Raw genomic sequence first — 25,851 nt, 5'->3', positions numbered from 1 at the left:
TAAATGTGCGGAGGACCTGTGTGTACATGTAAGAAACTAAGGAAAAGTAAAGTTAATGCCTGGTAACTAGCAATGTAGAAAGGCATGAAAAGGTCATATCTCCCTATCCTGTTAAAGACCAGAGCTAAAGTTCATTTTCCTCAGCCACTCTTCCTCAGCACACAAAGAAAAGCAAGGAGTATTTCTGCTTCCCAAGTGAGTAGAACTTGGGAAGGTTGCACACAGCAACCTCTACTGTAAAAAGGACGCTGGTGTAAGAAATGTAACATCACGGGCCTAAGATACTCTCATGCCACAATGTCCATTCAAACTACCAGCAGTCAATTCATCCTCCAGAACAGTGAAACAAGCCCTGTCTCTTTTGGACAAACATAACTTGCATGATGGCAAAGGTCACTGCAGAATTCTGCATCATTTGATTCAGAGGTTCTTTCCCCGTATACAGTAACATACCCTCACAGGGAAAAATTCCTGTCCAAATCCATCAAGGCGTTCCACTTCATTGATGTACATTAGTTCAGCTTCTGCTGCTGTAAGGCCACTGCAATTAGAGTAACAAAAGGCAGCAAAGTGGTTCAATATTATATGCACACAAAAAATACTAGTTAAAAAATGGGATATTCACAAAACCACTCTAGAAGACACTTTGGAGATGCTGCCTAGAAAAGCTCAACACAAAACTTTCAACACTGTTAAGCAAGGGGAAGAATTTTACTAAATGTTGCTAAGGTAAAGTACAGGAGGAATAAAGTCAACTGTTCATATTACTCAGTTTCTTCTGCACACAAATATTTTCAAGCTTTATTAAAATATCAGGCCATTGCATCAGGTTGTGCCTAGTTCTGGATGGCCGGTTTGAGCCACAGGGATTCGAATTTGCATAAATAGCATACAAATCCACTGAAGTTGCTTAAAATTACTTAAAAGGGAAGACCTACATTTTCCTCCTGGCTGTTCAAAAACACAGGCAGTAAATCAAATGGTGAGCAGATTGTCTTTCATAATAGAGGACAAATCACCTGAAAACTTTTACACACATGTCTACACATGCTGCTGTCACAGCTCAGGAATTCAGACAGATTTCAGTTCTCAAAAGCAGGTCAGAATATATTGCAGGTTGCTCCAAAAGAATTAATGGTTCTCCTCTTTGCTCCTCTGTACCACAGCTTATGAACAGAAATATAAGAGTTAGACCAATACTTGGGAGAAAAAGAGAGAGAAAAGTGGTGGAATGTGAGCTACCTGCTGAAGTGAGGATAAATATTTGTTCTTTGTGTTGCAGAAACAGCACTAAAGAGAATAGCAGAGGAGGGATATATTTCCTTTCATGTCTGTGAGTTAACCAAGATCACACAAGCAACCCATGGCAGAAAGAGAATTGCACCAGGCCTGTTCATGGCCAGCCTGGAAGCTAACTCTTTGGTTGCATCAAAGGCCTAAGCTTGTATTGAAACTCAGACTGAGAATGGCTTTAGACTCAGAGACTGGTATTTGCCTGTTTACAACCATTTTCTGTCATACAATAGGGAGTGCTGCACCCTTCACATAATAGTCCTATGCCATTTAATGTAACAAAGCTTTAAATGCAAATGCATAATATAACACAAAAAAAATATTTCCAATTACATATAGGCACTGCCATTTTTCTAAGAAGAACATTCTAGAGGTTTGAATATTTCTACTACAAGAACACGCAGATGACATGAAAGAAGCCTGTTTGCAAAGAAGATGTTTGTACTGAAGCATTAATACATACACTCCTAGCTCATTAATCAGTAACAGCATATTGCATCTTTTCCAAATCTAGACTTAAAACCCAAGTCCTGTTATTTTCATTTCCATTAGATTGAGAGAGTGTGTATTCTCCCTGCCCCTTAAATGAGAGAAAACCCTTGGACAGACCCTTAGACCATCCTTGATCAAGTCACCATCAGGATTTTAATGAAACCAAGAAGAGAAAAGAGTCTACTACAAAATGCAAGCAATGTTATGCATTCTTATTAAACCTTATAGTGCAAATGCTAATTTATTTGGGATTAAGTTCCTTGGCCATTTTGTGTTCACAAGAGGCAGATGATCTTTTGTAACAGACTAATTAAAAATCCAGCAAGATGTAGCATAGTAGTAACATGAAGATTGGCTCATCTACCGCTGCCAGAAAAGCATGGAAAGAGGAAGGTCCTAGGAGGATGATGACCAAAAAAAAAAAATCCAGATATTAACATGTCAAGCTGACCTGTGAGTTCGGTGCTCCTGAGCAACCTTTTGAATCAGCTCCTCCAGGACAGCTTCATCTTGGGTCCAATCCTGTAAGAATATGAAGTAGTATTGAAAACTAGTCATCCAAAGGGAGAGACTACAAAACACAAGACAGGAATTATGATGTTTCAGGATTGTTTCCTGTCTGCTTTCTTCTGAGTGAGAACCTATCACCAACTACATTGAAAATTCAGAACACAGGATGCTGAAAATAGGCAAGGAAAACAAGAGGGTCTGGGATTTTTATATTTTTTGGGGGGGAGGAGAATAAAACAATAGAGTTAAACAGTAGTAAGGTGCTTATTATTCCAAAACAGAGAACAAAGTACAAAGCATGGATAAGCGAACTTTTCCTGGATAAGGACCAAACATGTCTTTAAATACATTTGGAAGTCTACAACTTAATATATACCTTCTAAAACTGCCCCAAATAATACATAGAACGTGGAAAATCAAGTCATGCTTATTTTCTGTCCTGCAACCTACAGGTACTCCCTTTGCCGTGTTAAAAGGGATTGAAAGTTTTGCTACCTCTTCAAATATGTATTAAAATGTACTTTATGCTTGCAACACATTTCTGAGCAGAAATTTTTATCCTCTGAAATTTAATAACATGTGGTACAAACAATTCTGAAATAATTGGGAAGTTAATAAAGGTATTCTGCTCCTAAATTCAAGGGAAAAAAACGGAAGCTAAAAACTTTTATTGCAAAACCTTCTAATTTTTATTTTTAAAAGCCTTAAGGCTGCATGCAATGTGCTTAAATACACTGACTATTTCTTGCTCAATGGGGCCCTCCCTCTGATATTTGCTTCTGCTACAAAAAAATGTGAAAGAGGTAGTGTGCTAATGAAAAATGGCATGGTACATGCCTATGCACAGCTACACACCTGTGGGGTGTACTGTGTACATAACTTTGTTCTTTTCACTGCTGAAGAAGTGCCATTTGACACACACTGTATCCTCACAAGATCAAACAGTACAAATGTAGCTGCCCCTCCCTCCACCAGCTCACTTCACTGAAGAATTTATAGCAATGTTCTTGTTGGAGGCTCTTTCTATGCCTGAGATTCATTCAAATCCTCCCACTTGCTTCAGGACTAGCTTATATCGGCAGCACTTTGCTACTGTCACTGGACTTGCAGTGAAATAGTTCCTATTATGTTATTCACTCCTCCTCAGAAGAGCAAAGACAAGTAGTTAAAGAAAAGCTTAGAGAAACAGTTGATTTAAGAATAGGCTTCCAAAGACTGTAGGAAGCAGACACTTCGCTGATGTTGTTAAATTTAGCAATAGTAGCAAAGGTGAAAGGCAAGATACCACAGAGTCAACATATGCAAAACAGAAGAGAGTTGACCACAACACCATGTAGGCAGCTGACTCAAAAATGGAGGTGCATCCAAAGAGTAAATTCATCAACCACATAGAAATTTAACTACCTGAAAGCTCATCTGGAGGCCACACCCCTCCCCTAATTTTTTTCTGAATAGAAAAATAATATCAGTACATTGAAAGAAGTTTGCAGAAGTCCAGTAATTTACAAAGTCACAGCTCAATGACACATTTCTCAGCCTATATTCGCAGCCCTTGCCTTCCCACTTAGGCCACTGTACACAACTTAAAAAACCATCACCTATAGACAAGATTATCAATTACTTATGAATAAATATGTGGTGTACCAAAGAAATCCTGCTCCACTAGTCAGGCTAATAGAATTTCCATAGCAAAAACTCAATTCTGAAGCCCCATTCTAGCTACAAAAGGCATAGTCAGGGCTCTATGTGTTAACACTAACTTCCCTTCTTCCTGCTGATTTTTTCAGGTGGTTTTCTGTCTACCAGCTCAAAATTGCATCTTCACTTCAAGACACTGTGCAGCTGTCAACTCTTTGGACTTGAGAATGGACTATGCATTGCAGTTCCTGTATAAAGAGTGCCAGTAAGCGGGATGAAATGCTCCTGGAAGTTCCTTTCTCAAGCCTTCAAATTACAGGGAGATGAATCATTCTCCCTCTACCGCTCCACTAATTGCAGAGGGAAACCAGATGCCTTAACTTCTAGGCAGCTACATTCAGAGCCTGGGAACCCCACCCTACTTCCAAATCTTTTTTTCCAGTTCAAAAGAATTCCAAAATCTTTTACGTCTTATGATGCTTATGTATTCAAGACTCGTGCTGATGGACTTCTTCATCTAAGGTAAAGCCAGCATTAACCTCACTATGCTTTTTTTTTTTTTTTTCTAATCCAACCTTCCAGAGAGGTTCAATATCACGGAATGCAAGTGCTTGGCATTTGTCACCAGAACTTCTAACACTGCTAGTGACCTAAAACACTTCCCTCAGCATTCAAACTATTTATTAGCTTACAATGTAAACTTAAAAAAATTTGGAGTGTAGTCCCTGGAGAACATTTTGAGAAGACCTGATTCACACTTTACTTCAGTCTAATAATCAGTTGATATAAATTCACATCCTCTTCAGGAAAGGCTGCATGATTTGGGCACTGGAACAGGCTGCCCAGGGAGGCGGTTGAGTCACCTTCCCTGGAGGTGTTTAAGGGACAGATGGATGAGGTGCTGAGGGGCATGGTTTAGGGAGTGTTAGGAATGGTTGGACTCAATGACCCAGTGGGTCCCTTCCAACCTAGTGATTCTATGATTTGTCCTGTGACACAACATTTACTACAACAGCAGCCTTCAGATCCCCTTGCTATGCCATGTTACCAATACTGCAGTACTGCTAATAGATAGCTTATTAAATAGTCGCAACTTCCTTTTTGATTCAAAGAAGTACATCTGTTTTGTTGACACCTATTCCTAGTGGAGGCTTAACAGAAATTGAAAGAGGGCTAGATTTCCGCAGCATATATTCATTCAGATACAACCAACTATATTGTAGGTTTTGGGGAGCAAAGTTTGTTAATAGCTCAGTGATGGTGCTTTTACTCTGTTATCAACAAAGCCATCTCTGGGGCATGGAGAAATCATTCATAAAAGACCACAAAAGAGAGAGAGAAGGAACTCACCATAGGGAACAAGACGTATTCTCGAAGGAAGTCATGAGATTCAAACTGGTTATAGTCTCCAAAATCCGCTGGAAAAAGCAACACAATTACTCATTTTAGCACTTTCCACACATGTGAAGACCACACTGAACCTTTGCACAGATGCTTAATTTCAAGTGGGCGAGTTCTCTCTGAAGCCACAATCCAGCACAAAGATTTCTGCCTGTATTTTAGCTTTTAACATGGAGGTTTGAAAATAGTAGTGTTATTACCAGAGATCAAATAACAGCCAACAAGTAATTTCTCTCTTTTGATCTCTAATATTACGTCCATTTGCAATGCTTAAGCATCAGGAGTGCAATCATTCCTTTCTCTGTAGCCTCCATGAACTAATACCATCATCTAACAAGGGTGGGATTGCTCAGCCTCTTTAAAAAGGGTGTACACTTTTGCTACTCCAACTTCACAAACCTAACCAGGTAAAAAAATAACAAAAATCAACCTACCTCGGCTACAATTTTACATGTTTATTCAAAAGATGCCTTTTTACAGATTTTACAGTCCAGGAGTTTAAAAATCACTAGCTGAGTCTATTAAAAACTGTCAAACACGGACTGGAGGAGGCTGGTCTTATCCTTCTGCAGCCAATGTAACACTGCAGGTATTATATCAGTTTAATTGACTGACTCATACCACCTTTCTACTTATTTTTCTACTTCTTCTGCGTCTCTTTAAAAAGTACTTATCTCCATGCCCATATTCATTCATCTGTCAGGCTGAGGATTCTTCTCCAAATGTCCCTGAAACTGTGGCATTTTGAAAATGCTTCCTAAAGGCTAAATTGTATTACAGAAAAAAAAAAAAAGGCCAAAACTAAAACAAAGCCTATTATTTATCTATCTGTTAAATATACAACAGCTTATATTAAAAGAATACCTTGCCAGGAGGTTTTTATTTTACATTAATTCTAATGGATCAAACACCATCTACAAGATTCTCATATTATAGAAGCTGGAAATCCCCACCATAAATCATACAAGCTAAACATTCTTTCAAAGCTTCTAGGCAATTTCATGTATTGCAGGATGCCAAAAATGCAGTTTCATTTTGTTTTCACCTCAGAGTTATGTTTTAACATAAACAGAAAGAAATCAAAATGGACATGAAATAAAGCCTGTAAGTTTAAAAGAAATAAGTATTTCAAGTATCTTTGGTTGCATCACATGCAAGCGCAAAGGGAGTAATACAAGGTCAGGAATAAAGTGAAAGAGATTAGATGCAGCATTCTGATGCAACAGTATTTGAAATATAATTGATTACGTAGAAAATTCGGAATAAAAGTGATTATTTCAAACCAATAACAAAGACTGGCTCACTCTCAAAGTTAGCAAAAAGCCCCAAAAACATAGGGGCAGTGAAACAACTTCAGAAATTATTTAGCCCTAACTTACACACTGGAGAAAGCTTCATTTACTTAAATTTCAAGATTCAGTATGGAATCTTCTACATACATTTTCCTTTATTAATAAAAAAAAAATTCAAGATTTGACAAGAAACATTTTTTCTTCAATTTTTAACCAAGAAAAAAGATATCAAAAAGGAATTTCTGTTGCCCTAAGAAAGTTAGTATTAGCATTACTGTTCACTAAACCTTTACTTTTTCAAGCACGGGATCTTCATGTTTTTTATTCATGTATGCATCTTCCCCTTCCTTCTCATCAGAAGACATGCCCAGAGCATGATTGCTGAAACTCTACCTTAGGTTCTTATTATAGTCAGTCATGGATGGACTGAAACATACTTTCTTCAAATACAGGGGTTCCTCCTCTGCCCATATAGATTACATGATCTCACTTTTATAGACGTCCTTAGGAGGCTCAGAATAAAAATCACATTATAAGAAGTAGTTTATTATTAATTTATAACTCACATAACAATTATGGTCATGCGTTCTTTCATACTTCAGATAGCACTATACAGCAAAATGAGCTCTTAATTAAAGGCAAAATTAAAGCTGCTGCTATGCTCTTTGATGTAATTGCATTTCAAACCAGAGAATGTAAAGCAAATTCATTACTGCAAAGTACTCTGTGGTTGGGGTTGGAAGAGCTGGAGTTTTGTTCAGATTCATTAACATGGATTTTAGAAATAGGAAAGTTGAACACTGTGATGTAGATCATCGGTCCTTCTCTGAAGATGTCAGTATTTCATCAATAACAGTAAACCTACACACACTTTTAAACCAATAGAAAACTCAGCTGATGTCAGTAACAGTCATACAAGGCCACAGTTAGTGCCCAGTCAACATCTAGAACAGAACAAAGAAGCCAATGCTGTAAAAGGGCTATCAAGTCACATCATCTTACCTTGCACTGCCAAACCAGCTAGTCGAATTCTCTGCTCCAATGAAGAAAGTAATCGGCCATCAAGAACATCCTTTTTCACTTGTAGGTAATACTGATATCTAAAAAAAAAAAAAAAAAAAAAAAGCACAAATTAGAACATCTACACGTTTGTACATTTTCTACAGAGCAAAATCCTGCTGGAAGCAAGAAAATCTCACTACAAACAGGTCAGGCTGTTACACAGCAGTTTGTGCCTGGCTTCAGAAGTTCCATATCGCCAAAGCAAAACACTATGATCCCTCCATGCACAATGCTTCCAGGTGGATGAAAAGGCAAATACAAAGTTCTAATTTGTGTTTCCTAGACTACATAGAAAACGGACATCCACTGGGTTCACCTCCTCCATTAGTTTTGTAGATGTTATTGCAGACCATGCAATCATCAACAGAAAAGAAGCTGTTCCATATTAATTCTATTGGTTTTGATCCAGCGTCACCAATTTCATAGAAGAAACAGAATTTTATCATTACACACTGGCCTACTGACATAACTTAAACTATGGTCCATATAAAAGATTTTTAAATTGGCATCTCCCATCTATAAGCATAACTTAGACAACCAAGCTAACTTCTAATACCACACACTTGCTAGTCTGTAGTAAATAACCACAAGACAAACTATATTAGTTTTAATGACAGTAATAGAACTCAGACATTTCACCTTAAATTTGCAATAGAGTAGATAAAGACAAACAAGAAGCTTTCCACAAAAAGCTTAATAAGTTACTGCCCTCATTCACGTCCTCCCATCCTCTGAACTGGTCCAGACCAAGAGCAGAGTTGGCAAAAGCAGCAGGGCAGGGACATGTAACAGTCCCCCTGGCATATCAGGTTTAAAGTGCATCGGAAACAGCTTCGTTAACAGGCCACAACTTTTTACTCTGCAGTCACCAATGCATATTCCCTTGAGCTACCTGTATGCATTAGGCAGTAAAACCAAGCAGGGGCAAGACTGGCAGCTGAAAAATTTACAGCCACAATTGCAAGAATGCCATATTGGCCACTGATGTGCCAATAATCAAATACAGTTGAGTTAACACCAACATAATATCCCACGTTCATCGGCTTAAACTTTTGGTGCAGACATATATAACCTGTCCCAGATGAGATGAAACAATTCCTTCTCAACAGACATTCAACTCCCCATCAGGGTCTGAGACCAAACACAAAGGTACTGCACCAGGGTAGCCACAGTCCATGGCTGCACTCAGACTCATGCGCCCAACCTCCAGACCTGCTGATAGTAACTGATGCAATTGGGTTGCCCAAGTTAGGAAATGCCCAATACTAACCAAGCGGTTTCTCAGGTTCTGACCAGACATGCCAGTCTGGCTGCAGCTGAACCAGGTTAGGAGGTCACTGCTCCCTTCAGCTGCGTGCCTGCTCACTCCACCCTTAACAGAAAGGGCCACCCCTTAGGATGGTACGGGTTTATAAAAATCATTAATTGAGATAAAACAAGCTAGAAAGAAATGGTACAAAAGCATGCCAGCCAGCCTCAGAGACTGCAGCCTCTGCAAGGCAGACAGCAAAGAACAATAAGAAAGACTCGAGACAGTAAACTCCTAACTGGACTCGGCGGCAACCACCACGTGACATCTGACCTTAAATTTGAACCTTTGGGAATAGCAAAGAAAGTATTCTGATCTTGGTTTAGTGTTAGTAAGCCACCTTCCCAGTCCTAACGGGAAAGGAGAATCGCTGTAACATCACCCATGCTACAGGGACTGCACTGCCTTGACTATTCTCACCAACATTACCATTTAATTCTCTGTGGAGGCATTAGACAATACCCACGTGCTTAAAAACTAGCATAACCAAAACCACGCTTTGAGGGCTATAAATCAAATGCAGCGTTTTACATTTTTCTTCAGTTAACTCTTCCATCAGTGATGTGAGGTGCAGTAACTTGCCACTAGACAGCACCAATACTCTGACCAGACTTGTACTCTCAAGGCAGCATGGTGTTTAGAGGCTGCAAGCATGGCAGGGCAGAGAAATCCTCTCAGGGAAGACCTCTGTACACATTCTTCTCATCTGAGAAGTTCCTTTCTGAGTTCACAATTTCTAGGTGTACTTAAAGGTAACTGTCAGTTTACTGGTTTTAGGCTCCCTCCTCCCCCTCTTACTCCCTAAAAAGGCCGAAGAACATTTTCGAACACGAAAAATAGAATTTCATTTACAATGCTTAGATTTGGCTTTCACACAGCCTCATGAAGATAAAACTTCAGGAAATTCTGACATTTGACCAAGAGTGCTTCAGCCCCAGGCTTCCCACTTGCTCAGTCTGGGAGACAAATCAGTTTGTTTCCACTTCTGTGTTTTCATATAAGTTTGACATAAGCTGCTTTATCAAGTATGCAGGTGAGCAAGCGTTTGCTGAATCTGGTCTTCGAGACCTGTAACCTCAAAGCAGGCTATTTATGTCAATACTACAAATACATGCACAAGTTATGTATTTTAGTCTATCAGAACAAAATCCACATCTACCATAAAGTTAGAGCTATTGTTAAAACAAGCACAAAGTTAAGAGAGTGTATGAAAGTCAAAACAATATAAAAACCTTACACTGACATCCTAGCTCCAAAAAGTCAAGAGTGTCACCAGCTTCAGTGGAGCCATGATTTCAACCACAGCACTCACAGATAAGTGAGTTTATAGATAAACCACAGAAAAGGCTATTCAGGTAAGCATGATCTGAAATACAATGTCGATGCAGCTAATGTAGCATCAAATATTACAACCAAGACTTTCAAAAGAAACAGTTACATGGACTTTTAGTTGCAATTTTAGTTACCAATACTTTAGAAAAATTGTTTTAAGACAGCAGTCAACACCCAGTTTATGAGAAAGATGCTCGTTTACAGGTGTTTCACCGATTGTCAGAAACAGGTCACGCTGAAAAATCTTAATAGAAATGTTCTACAATATTATGGTACAGCATTTTGTTTACTAAAGCTGTAGTAGAATAGAAGTTTAGGATTTATTATATATTGTAGACTGCCATGCAGTAAGAATTTAAAAGATGTATATAATCAGCTGTATATAATCAGGCAAACGCACTGAAAAAAGTCACCTGCTATTGTTCTGACAGTTTTCAGTGGAAGTGCCAAGATAAACTGAATAAGATTGAGGCAGAACCCAGAGCCTGTACCAGCTTGATATTTATCCCTGAGCTGACAGTGACCAGGATCATCCAGCTCAAATGTCCTGTGATATCTGCTTTCATTGTGGTCACATAAGGCAGAAACTGAGACACCTTCTTTCACAAAGCATCAACTGGTGTAGCTTATTTCACTGTCAAGGAAGAGTAGGAGCATACCCTGGTGGAAGCTCAGTTAGATGCCTCTAATAGACCTACCAGCCACAGATTCATGGCTCAGCTGTGCTGCAAAACTGTGGTCAGGCTCTCTGCCCAGCCAAGAGAGAGGAGAAATTGGCCCATATTCTGTCAAGGATTTGAGGCTCCTTCATCTGAAATTATGTTAAATGCTGTTATTATATCACTATGCTAGCTGAGACTGCTCTTTGTTTGCTTGGATTGCAAAAGTAGATCTATAATTTGAGGGAAATCAAGCATTTTTAAAAATGATTCAGCTATAGATACAGAGGAAGGCTGTTCCAGAACAGCAGATAAAAACATGCATTTCATAAGCCTCCTATTACATGGTTTATTTGGGAAACCATATGGAAACTGAACAAAAGAGAAATTTGAAATCTGCAGCCCCAAATAATAAAAGACAAGAAATTCAAAATTAAAAGTTACATTGCTTTAATTACAGAGCCCTTCTGGCATACTAGGGGAGTGCAGGGCAGAAGAGACATGACCATAGCCAAGCGGGCTGAGAGCTGAAATCTCCCACCTTTGTTGCTCTTTTTGGGTTAAATGTTTTTAGCGGAGCTGTTGTGTGTTCAATATAATAAAGGCTACTACAGTTTGCCAGCCTGTAGCTAATTCCAAGGGGAATGGGAGTAGACAACAAGTCTGAACAAAGCCATAATCATAAGGATATCATTTCCCGCAACTCTATTTAGCCAACACAGAAAACGTTGAAAGTACATTTGCATCTATTTCATCAAAAAAACACACTTTCTGTAAAGTAAATAAGCTGCAACTGGACAACTATGAGACACCATCTGAACTCTTGAATCAACATCTGCATTTAAGCAATGCATACTACATCAAAGGGAAAAAAAAATCAAATAGCGTTAGTAAGCAGAAGATAAGGGTACTGGTTTAAAATTTAATTGCGGCACTCAGATTCAGACTCTGGTACAGCTGTGTAAATGTAGAGAAATTCCATTCGCCCATACCACTCTGCATAGACCTCCCAAGATCACGGTTCGTGTTTGTTCTCCTGTCACTTCAAAAAAGAATATGGGTGTTTGTATAGTGTCACTGAATTCACTGTACCCTCCCATCACCACTGTTTTCTAATGTATAACCGCTGTTGCCATTTTATATATGCAGTAAATAACTGAATTAATTTTACTGATCTCCATTCTCTTCAACAACTAGTGTTTCAGATACCACAAGCCACGCAGAACATGGCCTGATCAAGGTTGGAAGTTAGACCTTTTGTAGAGATTTAAAGAATCATTTACAAAAGTAAGAATATGCAGAGTGATTGCTCCAATGTACTTCATCTTCACAATTTTCCTGCTAGCGACTTCCATGAAAAAAACACAAGGCATATACTTCCTTAATAATTACTTAATGTTTTTTAGACCAGGTAGCCTTAGTAATCAAGCACCATGCAATTCTCCTACGAAATGCACAAGAACAGAACAAAAAATTCTTATTGCCCCAGGGATTTAAAATAGATAGCTCATGCACATTCATAGATATATGTGTTTATACAAAATAGTGACAGGATCCAGAAAATAAGGAATAATATTGTTTGAACACTGTACTGTGATCAGTCTGGATTTTTGTTGCTTTTCCCTGCTTTTACTTTTCTTCTTTGTACCTCAGGACTAGGAAGAGTTTTGAATATATACATTATCTCTACTGCAGAAAGAAAACTTCTTTTAAAAAAATATTTCTTCCTTCTAAAAAAAAAATCAGTCAGTGTGTTTTTCTGGAAATTTCAAGTCATTATTTACCTTGAGTGGATCTGAAAATACACAAAGCGATACAAAATATGTACTAGTTACCCAAGAGGTACAATTCTTTTAAAATTGTTTCTAATGATGCAATTACTGGCATGACTAACTTTTTTATAACTCATTAGGTACCTTTTTGGCACCAAGCCTATCTATTGGATAACTGCATAGCTATGTAGTTTAACTTCTCTGGAGAAAAAGAGAACTGCTTTACCATTTCATATCTCCAAAATAGGAAGTCTTTAAGACCCAAAAGAGAAACAGATTGGCCCACAAGTGGTTTAGCTCAAGACCTTTAGCTCTTTTCCAACTTAAAAAAAAGAAAAAAATCTGCAATTAGAGTACAATATGGTTGTCTAAAATTAGGAACAGAATAAAAGTCTCATTGAATCACAATAACAGTTCGACTCAGCTCATTTGGGTTTATCTTAGTATGGTAATATACTTCTGAGCAGAGATGCTGCAACGTACACTTATGCAATAATCTGCCCACAGGGGAAGCATTTTCTCCAGAACAGAGGCCTTTCGTCATTTAATAAAATTACTTTAAGCATAAGCTTTGATATTGCCGTGTCTATTGTTCATCTCACACCATAAAATCTGCCATGATCTTGGCTTTCATACTATTTAGCAACAGGATTTCACTGATACCTATATGCTAAGTTTTAAAGAGAAGCTCATTTTCTATTTTAAACACAGGTCTTTCATATTTTCTCATCCTTTGAGCCCATGACTTAGTCATTCAGCAGGCAACCAAAGTAACTAATTGATTATGACTGAAAAGTTATTTTTATTTAATTATTACATATTCGAGACAATCACAGTAACATTTAACTCCTACTGGTTGCTTTCCTGAGAAAACCTTGCTTTAAATAGTATTATATCATCAGCTTAATTTTATAAACAGACTATCTGAGGCTGATGAAGTTACGTAAACTTGGGCAGGAAACCAAGTCTGATTTGGGAGATCCAGGTTTTGTTCCCACACGTCAATCCAGAGTTCTACTTACTAGATGCTACATACTTCATGGGGTCACTCAACTGACTGACTGCAAACTTGGACTGGATTTTTTATGGCAAGAAAGGCAGACAAGACTGGTCTTCTCGGATACAAAGTTCAGTATATTGGCAAAGATGATGTTATGATTTCTGAGCTTGAGCATGCTGAAACACATTTTAGATGCAAGGATTCAATCAGCACATCTTAATCTAAAGGCACTTTAAAAAGAGAGGTACATGCATTGATGATGTAAGCCATTATCAGTAATACAGTGCTAAGGCCTTGTCTTTGCCATTGTAAAAATCTTAGATGGTGTTGATAAACAGAATATCTCCAGCTTGCTCCACTGGCATTTCCTCAACTTCTCTCCCAGTGAAACTCTGATGTTTTGCAGTACTAGACAATAGCTATTTATCTGGGATTTGCAGTGGAATATGAAAAGAAATGTCTGCATTTCCACTACTGAAGTGTAATATTTTTGGAAGGGTATTATTGAGAACATGTCTACCACACCCCATCACAGACGTTCAGAAAAATCAGCAGACTTTCCAGAAAAAAAAAAAAGAGAAAGAGATGAAAGAGCCTTTGTCACAGATGCAAGAAGAAATTCCTTCAGAAGCTCAAGCTGTCAATGTCAATAGTAAAAACGCAGTCATAATAGTTTCTAGCATAGGAACTTCTTGATCATAACAACCTTATAAGGTAGGTCAAGGCTAGCTTCAGGTAACTGAGAAATGAAGTTGTTCAAAAGCAGCATCCAACTGTCTACATTCTGGTTTCTTCCAGCAGCTGGATGGAAAATATGACTGAAACTAAAATAAAATAAATAAAATATATGGAAAGATTTGTGTCAGTCCTTTTCCCCTTCCTAACGAGACAGAACAATGCTGGGTTAGCACCATTTTCACACATAGGACTGAAAAAGGAGTACAGATCAAAACATAATTCATATCACCTACCTTCACATTACTGAATTTCCCTCTTTAAAAGCAACAGTTTACAGCTAGGGGAGAAAAAGCAATTTGGCTAAACCAGGCTAATTTCGTAATGATAGTCACATTCTATTTGTTTTAATGTGCAGCTTGTGAGCATAAGGACAAATAACACACAACCTCCACGGTTGGGTTGCTCCACGAGCTGCAATGAGGCACACAACGCAAGCCAAGTTACCACATCTGACCAGGGATGTTCCTACCAAAGGCCAATGTCTGCCAAACATTAAGGTCCAGATACACAGGCAATTCCTAGGTAAGGATACTAGTACATCAGGAAAACCTTTGCACACCAAAAAAGAGTCTAATCAGAATTTAGCACTGCTTCATTCTTGTTTATCACTTCTATTTCATCAGTTTACTGTGGAAATATTGTTCATTTGCATGTATTCCCCCAAAGACAGTCTATTAAGATTTCAGATCTCCACCTCCACCAATTCTTTACACAGCTGGCAGAAGATTTCAAGTGGAAGTGCAAAGTATGAACATTTTAGGAGCAATAAACATTTTTTCTGGCATGAATCAGTCAATGAATTCAAATTTCTGCAGCAAAATCAAGCATTGAAAAAAGAAAACAATATATGTACAGTTCAGGAAAGTAACACATACTTTATAACGTCTCACACATGAGCAGCTGCTTCCAGTATAGCCTGGTGTAAGGGTCCTTTGGCTCCAGTGTTAAATGGATGGCTAGTAAAAACCTTAGCAGTTAAGACACCAGATAACATCACACTCAGCATTCTCACTGGTAGCAAAAGACTGAGCTTGGATTGTAAAGCACTCTGCAAGTGTTTTCCTTTTCCTGCCATTTCTGATGGGCCACAAGCACAGACATGCAACCTGGCATTGTTGCAGCCCACAGACATGACACAAGCCTTCCAAAACACGCACTCTTTCCGTGGAGAGGCTTAGCAAGTAAATACAGCTTTACAGTATCCACCAATTTCTCTAAATTTAAAAAGGAACTCTTCAACCGCAACAGATTCATCCTTGTACATTTCGTTAAGCGTGTATCATACCTTTTGGATACTCCAAGTTCAAATGAACCCACAAACACAAAGTTAAACCTTAAATAAAAAGGCTAGTAATGGCATGCTTTAGCAAGAAAGGAAGGCATGCCACAACGTGATCCTGATTTTCTGCCCTTGAACTCTTGAATTAATTATAACAAATTACAGGGAGCCCCACTACAATTTATAAGCACAACAAAACCCTTTTACAAACACCTATAATTTTATCAGAGTTAATCCAAATACCTAAAGAATTATACAGCACAAAACACCAACATGCCTTTTAGAGTAAAAAAAAGCGGGGGGGGGGGAAGCCATATTCTCTTGACTTACAAGGCCTCTTTCTCAGCATAGGCTATGTTTCATCTCTGCAAGCTGAAGCCAGCAAAGCCAAACCCAGTGACACCACCATAGCCTTCATCTTTATAAATATTGGAGTGGGTTTGCAAAAGTAAAGCAAAACAATCAAAATCATACAATGCAAAAAAAATCTGCATTTTAGCATTTTCAGCTGAAAAACAACATTCAGTGCAAGCATAAATACTATGAGGAAACATCAAAATACACATTTGTGAGTGAAGAGTTTGCTAGCCACACATTTTTGAAAAAAGCCACATATCCATCTGAATTAGGTTTTAAGCAGACGCTAAAAGTGTCCAACATGGCAGTCCAGTTGACATCCAACTACTCAGTAGTTAAGCCTAAATAGATGCTCCACTATGAGTTCATGTCTCCTGAACCAAGCAAAACACTTGCATTTGGCTACAGAGATCCAAAGGTCACAGTTCAGGAGATTATTTTTTCTTATTAGCTTCACTTTCATTTTTGGTCATTAAAATAAAATGTAGAACTGAGTCAGGTAGGTGAATGAAGGCATCGATGTCACATTCTGCTTTTCATACACAGATCTTAAATGCTGTAGAAGGTGAACAGTATTCTCCTACTCTATCACAAAAAAACACCAAAAAAAAAAAAATGACAGTGAGAACACAGCAGTCTCAGGTAGGATGGAACTTCCTGTAATGGTGGTAACATTGGAACTAAAATTGGACTGCCTCTTCATCAGCAGGGTCCACATGTCAAATTGATATCTAAGCCTATCAGAAAAGTCCCTCTTGCTAAATTTCCTTCAGCTTTTTGTGCAGTCCGCTAGAATAAAATATCGGTACTCAACAGTGGGTTTATTTTGAGTGCAAAGCCACAAGGGCTCACTTGTACAACTGCTGCCTCCACCTTCACCTTCTTACTCTCACAGTACTCCTATACAGGGTCCCAGGGCTCTTTCTCCTCATCCTGGTTTATGTGTGCCAGATACAGCTATTGCTCTGATGCAGAACTTTTAAGTTGCCGGGGCTTTTGTGTTCAAAGCTACCATCTTGCTCAACAGCAAAATCAGAGGGACAGTACTACAGAGTACCACTCTATCACATTGCGGAGCAGTTCTACCAGCCAACAGTCCTCCTTTGCTGTATGACACAAAACATGAACTCCAACTGTGAATAGGAGCCCCAACAACATACAGCCTCCATCAGTATAGAGGTCCTCAACAATATGACATGGCATGCAGCCTACGTGTCATTTCCCACTTAATTAGTGACATCCTCAGAACATCAGGTCCCACACACAGAGAGCAACTCACACCCCCAGATCCTTAGATGGCATAAAAATAATGGCAGCTGTGAAGATCCATCCTCACAAAGAAGATGCCAAATGGAAAGATGAGTCATGGCTATATGTATGCTGAAGACTATTAAACCTCATGTGGAAAGGAGCACAAAAAAACCTGTTGTTTTTTCCTGATTAAGATCCAGGAAAGATTTCAGTAAAAATGAGATTAGACCCCAGAAAGTTAATAACAGCTTAGATTTACTTCCTTAGATTATGTGCTGACTCAGTTCAAACCATGCTGTTCCCTGCCCTGAAAAGAAAATGCAGCTAACCTTCAAGCTGCCTCCACTGTGGGAAAAAGTGGTTTAAGTTACATATGGAAGCAATATGAGTCAACAGTTTGAAAATTCTCCTGGTAGCCAGCCAGGTTAATGGCCAGGCAGGTTAGAATATCATGCTAAAAAAATGTGGTGAGTTAACCAGAACATATGTATGCTCTAGCTCATATTCTGCAAAACTGAAAATAAATAGATAACACTCCTTAAAAATAGGGCCAAGTACAGGCATAATTCTAAACTATTCTTTGGACACAAAAAAAACTGTGAAAAAAGTCTGGTTGTTCCATGCTACAGCCCCCCTGCATTATGGTAGTTGGAGTAATAAAACATGTTGCATACGCTCCATAAACCCCGTCACATTTTTCAATATATATTTTAAATATTCTCCTCCAGTGGGGCTCTAAATTTAGAAATGACCGACGACCACCAGCCTTTTCTGGTTAAATGTACACTGATATAAAAGTTGAACACAGTGAACACATATACCAGTGGACAAACAGTATGCATATGTAAGTATCCAGCACATCACAAAAGGATTAACCAATCCTGTGTATGCAGAGCATCATGCAAATGTATTCATATATTACTTTATTCAAAGAGCAAATGAGTACATTCAAACTCAAAGAACGTGTTCTTCACCAGAATTTTACAAAAAAAAAAAAAAAAAAAAAAGAAAAAGGTCCAGTAGCCTGCAATGAAAACTTGCCCATGAATTTATGGAACTCATTCAAGAAAACCTGTCAGCAAAACCTTTAAGTAGTATCCCAACCTCTCATAATAAATATCTGAGAAAGCTCTATTTATTTAATTGAATTTCACCTTGTAGGGAGCTAAAATCCAGACCATTCACCACTACCTATTACAGCAACTTGCCCTGGCAATATGAAAACACTGCTTAAAATTTGCCATCTATCTATAGGCTATGAGTACCATAGCTCATATTCCAATGAAAAGCACCTATGTTGAAGCACCTATGTTGGCATTCACTGCTAGCACAAAACAGGAAAACTCAGGTTGTTTCCACCTCCCAAAGTGCTTGGTGACAGGAATTCACAGGAATTGTTGAAAACAGTTACTTCATGCACCAGTAACATCATGCAATGAAACCGTGGCCGAGGAAGTTCTGATGTCCCAGTGAATGCAACCCTACAAAACCAAACACAGCTCTGATAACAACAGGATGTTGCTAGAAAAATAAGTGAATCGGTGCCCTGTTAGGTGGGTAAAATAGATCCATTTCATGAAATGAATAATTATTCTTTGTAAAAGCTTCAAAAACAGCTGCCAAAGATAAAATAAGTGAACCAGTAAACATTTCACTGCACACGAATCTGCCATCTTCTGGCACTGATATTTCTGCCAAATTCTTGTTGAGGTTTTCAGCTGCATAAGGGCCTCCACACAAATGCTTCTCTTAAATACAATCAGAGACTGCAGGATCGTACTGACATCCAATTGCAGCTCCTTTAGCTTTAAACTCTGCCAGCATAGCAAAAAATATTAAAAGTATTCAGCTACCTGAAAAGGGTATGCTTAGAACTAGTTTTCATGGTTTGTGTCTCAGCTATAAGAGCGGGGGAAAAGTTTGCTCCAGCGTGCAGTACAACCACCAAAATTCACTAAACTAAACGTAAAAAGTAGTCAGAAACTGCAATGAAGAAGCACAGGGCTGTTTGCTCACAAGTCACTGCTACTGGCTTGGCCCTCCTGACACTGTAGCCAAATTTCAGACATCTATCTGGGACTTCTAAATAAAAAACCAGTGAGTTGCAGTTCCCTTTTCAAAACACGTAGTAGAAACGAGAATGAATCACCTGCAGAAAGTAATGCATAACAGAGGAATCCTGAATCATGCTGTAGAAACACCTATTTCTTGTCGATGTTTACACACTAAGTCTAGAGCAAGCTTGATTCTTGAGGCTTTATCAGGAGAAACTACACGACTGAGGTAGGACTGGTCTGTGTCATGAAGAGCTTAAGCAGTATATCCCATAGGAGTCTGCACTTCCGTAAGGAGAAACAGCTAGTCACTGCTACTGCTTCACGTGGGAAAGATAAACGGGAGAATACTAGCCTCAGTCTAGGTAACATACTCATCTGTCAAAAAACAGTGCCTCAAACTACACTGGGAGGCAAGTCAGAAGCAACTTACCTATCTATGACGTACACCATAATATTCACTGTGCACACAGTGTTCCTTAATGAATGGGCAACCTAATTCCGCAATGATATACATTGCTACTACACCTTAAGGGGGAAAAAAGGCAGTCAAGCAGTTTGCAGTAGTCTAAATGACAAAGGCAGCAAGCGGCACAGCTCATAGCTTAGAAGAGGAACGATACTTTTCATCTTCATTTGAGGAGATTAATAAAAGCTAACAGACACTTCTGCGACTCAAGCAGCTGGGGATTGCAAGTGTTTTCCATTTCTCCATTTTTCTTATCCTTCCTCCTGTAAACTAAAAAATTGAAAAGAATATGTTCTTTTCTGCGGAAAGCAAAATCACTCCGTGACAGTAACTACCTCTATAGCTACTATACTACAATTTCACAGAAGAGGAAAAGAACAGACATTATTTATTTAGTAATTTTCAGAATAACTCTCCAAGTCCTCACTGTCAGCCACAAGTGAGAAATTAGAAATAGATATTTGCTGAAATAACTCACTCCTTTCTTCTGCCTAGAAATATGACAAATAGTTTCATACACATGCACAGTGCCTTCTCCCAAAAAAGCTTTGCCTATTAAGACCCTAATGTAATAGGTCAGAACCAAGCTCTGAAAAGCTAGGCAGGGCCTTGGCAGCACAATTGCCAGTGAAGTGGATGATAAGTTGCTCCTCCTTCTTAAGTAACCAAGTGTCATTTGGCCTTTACTTTGAAACTGTCTCATTTTATGCAAATGTTCTTTCTAGTTTATGGATAACAAGATTTTATTTTTTTTCCTCTTTCTTCTCCTCAATTAAAGAAGCAAAAGGAAACAGTTCTAGTAGCAGCACGTCACATTTGATACTACAGTGCCATAGGATTATTTTCATGAAACTGTATTGACATACGGGCTATTTTTAGGCTATCGACTTACTTCTTGCATCTCTTCCATGCTGCTACAAACCAAGTCTTCTGCTCTGTGCAACCTACCAGTTCAGAGGGATGCCTGTAAATATAATATTAATACTGATGTAATGTAACAACACAACCACAAAACAGAACTGCATCCACTGCCACACTTACCAAGTGCTTCCAGACCCCAAATACACCTGTAGCCAACACAACTAACATCATCTAGCAGCTCTGAGTCAAGCCCTTTAATGCAGTTTAAGACCACTGGAAACACTGAAAAGACACTATAACGGACGCCGTAAAACACTGTCAATTTTCCAGCACATAGTAGCTTCCCCATTTGAAAACAATATTGTCCTTAAACACTTTTTAAAATGTTTTAACTGCTGCATAGCAAAGTCAAGGAAGTTCATTCCTCCCACCACTGCTGCTGTTCCAGGAATATCTCATCAACTACTATTATCTCTTCCGAGTGCTCTTCGTGACACCAATATTAAATGAAACAAAGGGAAAAGAGGTTTTTAAAAAGGTACTTTAGCTTTAAACAAGTTTACTACTTCACTTCTCAATTTAGTGACAGTTAAGTTAGTTCAAATTATCTTTTCTCTTCATGCAATGCAGGACATCATGACATCTGAATGAAAGGAGCAATTCTGCCTTATAAGAAAAGGGAAAAAAAATCCCACCGCTTCATTTAGTTGTGTGCCTGTCTGGTTTAAGATGATGACAATACACTAATGACCTTCAGGAAACAAAATTCATCAAAACTGATGCTATTGAGAGTCATTCCAAGAGTCACCACAGCAAAAATTCTTCTTCACTAACTTGACAAAAACCTCCCAATGAAGCTCAGTCTTTGCTTCAGAGAGAAGGCAACAAGGGCAGCAGGGAATTCTCTGTCCACCGTGGCAACGGCAGTGTGCTCCCTTCCATCAGGAAACATCAGACTTGAATTTCAAGTCTACAGAATATTACTTCTGTTGAGAAATGAAACCGTAATAAAGCAAAGTCTGTTTTTTGTTTATGATTTTGTATCTCTACATCCTATCTAAGCCTGGCAGTCCTTGGGAGTAAATAGCTAGGCTGAAGGTTTATTGCAGAGTGTTCAAGAGCAAGGAGATCTAGCTGGGCCATGTTATTAAATACAGCTTCTTCCCACAAAACCTCCAGCCATGTAAGCAGAAGCTTACTATGGTTATGCTCATCCTCTCACCTTAAGACAGTCTGCAGACACAACCTTCCACTTCATTCCAAAAAGTTGCAGATTTCATGAAGTTGTTCTGTTGCCAATTACAGTAAGATCTATAGTATTTTTCACCACTATTTAAGACAACCTGCTACAAACACATAACAAGAACAGAGAGACATGTTCAAATCATACAAACAGACTTTAAACTGGTTTTCCATAAACACAAACACAGAAAATGGGTACTGTTTACAACACAGCCAATCATATGCAATCATATGTGTAACACTGAGAAATCTAACAGGGAAAGCCAAGGGCCAAGAAGGATTTAGATAGAGCTGATCCACATTAGACAAGTGTTTATCACCAGCAGCAGTGAGGACAGCTTCCTCACAGGCTGAGAAACAAAAAGCGGTAAGCGTGAGTCATCCAAACACACAGTTTCATATGTAAAGCAAGGTCTTCATTGATAAAAACAGAAGGCCAGATTTCTAGCCTCAGCACAATTTCAACCGTCAGATCTCACAGAATAAACATATAGAACACTCAAAAGGTTTGCCTTTCCTTGCAGGGAGGCAGAAGACACTTTCTCTCTGCATCAGAAGTTGGTTAAACATCCAAAGCAAATGTCAAAATGCTTCATTTATTTCCTTCTCTTTAAGGATCATAAAATGCCCTAAGTACCAAGTTCAAACAGTCTCATGTACCTTCGGCTCTTCCTTCTGGAATTAAGGTTCAATCCTGACCAAGCTATGCAATTCAAGACACATTTTAAACATCGTGATTTGCAGCTGTGTTGTAGTCATAGACAGTTGCTTCCTCTGGTGACCAGGAACAGGACACAGGGAAATGCAATGAAGATGCACCAGGGGAAGTTCAGATTGGACATTAGGAAAAGGTTCTTCATTGAGAGGGTGGTCAGTCACCGGAACAGGCTCCCCAGGGAAGTGGTCACAGCACCAAGCCTGTCAAGAGTTCAGGAAGTGTCTCGACAATGCTTTTAATCATATGATTCAGCCTTAGGCAGTCCTGCACAAAGGAGGACTCCTCCAGGGAGTTGAACCCAGTGATTCTTTTAAGTCCTTTCCAAATTGAGTTATTCTATGATTCCTCCTCTGTCCTGCTGCACATACCTGCATCTTCTATCCATATGGTCCCCTCTGCACTTCTGAAATGGGTGCATAATTACTATACTGTCATCTCTTAAGTGTCATGGGCCATCAACCCCCTTCAAAACCATGCAAATACTCAATAGAATCATGGAATTGTTTTGGTTGGAAAAGACCTTGAAGATCATTGAGTCCAGCCATTGATCCAGCCCTGCCAAGTCCACCTCTAGGCCATGTCTCCAAGTATGACATCTACTCATCTTTTAAACACTTCCAGGGATGGTGACTCAACAGCCTCCCGTGGCAGCCTGTTCCAGTGCTTGAAGAATGATACTTCTTTATTTGGTAAAGCCAGGTGCTCTTTTTCCTTCTCATTTTTGAAAGCCATAGAATAATTGAAGTCATACCTCTCATGCTTTTGTTTCCGTACAGTGTTACCAATCTAGTTCGAGTTTTGTTCTGAACATCTACAAAAATCCCAGACTGAAAATCTTATCATTAACTCATTTCAAGAGCTGCAAATTTTAAGGAAAACCCCAACATATTCAAAAATCACAAGCACAGACACTAAAATTGTAACATCATTCTAGCCAGGTGCATAATTTTCAGAAAAAATGAATAATTTCCAATTCCCAACTATGATAAAACCCTTCCACAGTCTTCACCTCTCAGCAGGAGTCAGCAGCAAGAGCTGCTCTGCGTTCAGTGCAAACTCAAGCCATACAACCAACATACAGGTTCAGTGTCTCCAACAGCACCAGGTGGACAGGAGAGAAAGATACAAAGTGCCTTTTTCCCAAGTGCATATGACGCCACCAGCATGACAAGCATGGAAGGATTCAAGCTGGTCTGCCTAATATCAGACAGGAAGCTCCAGCATTTTGTGTAAATGGTGTGTCTTTATCATGTGAGAAGAGTAGAAACCCAACATGTAACCTTTGTTACTATTTAAAAGGGCCAAGTAAAAAAATCTAGAATACTCCAGAAGTATCTGTTCTACTAAAACCAAACATGCAAATAGTTCCCATCAGGACAGCGATATTTAAGAACACGTGACTAAACCTCAGAATCTAAAATAAGTATTATTTCCTCACGATCAGCTGTAAATCTGATACTGCCTAATGCCAAGACATTCCTGTTACAACATTTCTAACCATCACAGCCACTGTCTTCAAAACACACTAAAGCAAGAATGCAGCCTGAATGCTGTATTTAGAGTTATGCAACACTTTTTTTTTTTTAGAGTTGCTACATATGTACTGCCCAACCACACACACGAAAACACATTCACTTTCTGCTCTAAAAGCACAGTATAATGCAATAGATTAGATCTAACTGTCAACAATTTCTTAAAATATCTGGCACAAATAGCTCAGCTTTCAATAACCGACACACAAAGAACAAGCTCCCTATTCACTGAAGAAAGTCAGCTGGGAGAAGGGTTTGCCTTCCTCAGCAAATTATTTTATAAACAGGGAATTAATGTTGAATCTTAGGTCTGCCTTGAAGAAGTTCTTATTTTTTAAGTCAAAGTTTAAACATCCACTAAAATACAAATCCAAAAAGCACTCGGGAATATTACTGAAAAGCAAAACAACACATATGCTTAATATGAACAGAAGAAGACCCAAGCAAATACTGCACATTATTTGTTGTTGCTGTCCTCTAAAAACAACATTAAAGCTAATTAAGTATCAGCTTGTTTACAACAAGGCAGGCTACAAGCCTAATGTGTGTTTATTATGCAGCATTAGCCACTAATACTAAAAAAACCCAATAATTAAAACAAAACAATAAAACCATCAAAGGAGCACCAAAATGCAAATACCCCAGACTGTCTAAGCCTGGGTGGCCACCCAGGGTTCTTAAGATTCATCCAGCCTGCAAGTAGTTCCAGAGCTGCTCCCTTGCCTGGGTTACATGAGCTCTTAAACAGTAGAAGGGTGGCTGAGAGAGTTGCTGTCTAGTTCCAAATTCCTGCAGAGAGAGGAGAAACAGAAGGAGAAACTGAAGGAGAAGGAGAAACTGAAGGAGAAGGAGAAACTGAAGGAGAAGGAGAAGGTTGACATTGCCAAGTTACTTCAGGATCCATCCACATTCTTGTCCAACAGAACAGAGATGGGATCCCTGGGGGTTTACTACTACCTCCACGTGGCAATGAATCCCAGAGTTTATCTTTCTGCCAATCTTGGGCAGTATGGTGCAGTTCCAGTCATGAGACAATCAGCACCAGGACCACAATCAGGACTAGGACTTGCAGAATCAGGCAGGCTGGCAACCGCAGTCCGAAACAAAACAGGATTCTGTCCCAGTAGAACTTTCTTTCCCTCCTGTCGATTTTTAACATTTCTGCTCCAGAGTTTCTGCTGCTTCCTCTGGGAGACCCCCCACACAATGTCTCATCAATGTTTACATTGGTACTTGTCCTAACTCTTCTTTTACTGTGTTTCACAACACAGTACCTGCCTACAGCACTGTATGCTAGTTATTCAGTTAGAAAGAAGTAGTACTATCACATGTAGGTCTGTTGGCACCCCATGCCACTTCACAGTTGTTCTTCAATATTCGCCTTTAAAAATCTGCCAGTATTTCAACTCTCCAAATCATTTAGTTAAGAACAAAAGGTTTAACAGGATTCGCAGAATGAAATTATCTTCTATTTCTAAGGTCTGCCATTCTGACAGCACATTCATTTATTTGATACAACTTCTATGTATAGCAGTGACTGTTTTAATTCACGTGAAAAATTTAAAATTACAGTCCATTGACCTATAGCTC

The 25,851-nt window shown here is 38.9% G+C and overlaps 1 protein-coding gene across 2 annotated transcripts in view; it reads right to left on the bottom strand.

Annotated features, from left to right (window-relative positions):
• The window catches only part of PTPN14 (protein tyrosine phosphatase non-receptor type 14), a 114,587-nt gene that overhangs the window by 29,879 nt on the left and 58,857 nt on the right, over nucleotides 1–25,851 (bottom strand). For both annotated transcript variants that reach the window (XM_054060923.1, XM_054060924.1), the window contains exons 4-7: nucleotides 7,629–7,726; nucleotides 5,284–5,351; nucleotides 2,237–2,307; nucleotides 454–541 (exon numbers count right to left, since the gene is read on the bottom strand). In XM_054060923.1, coding sequence (XP_053916898.1) covers nucleotides 454–541; nucleotides 2,237–2,307; nucleotides 5,284–5,351; nucleotides 7,629–7,726 — 325 coding nt within the window. The remainder of the gene's footprint in view (nucleotides 1–453; nucleotides 542–2,236; nucleotides 2,308–5,283; nucleotides 5,352–7,628; nucleotides 7,727–25,851) is intronic.

Source organism: Cuculus canorus, chromosome 3 (assembly GCF_017976375.1).
Source record: "Cuculus canorus isolate bCucCan1 chromosome 3, bCucCan1.pri, whole genome shotgun sequence".
NCBI classification, from domain to species: Eukaryota; Metazoa; Chordata; class Aves; order Cuculiformes; family Cuculidae; genus Cuculus; species Cuculus canorus.
The sequence above is the reverse complement of the archived record's forward strand: the minus strand, read 5'-3'. Positions and strand labels throughout refer to the sequence as shown.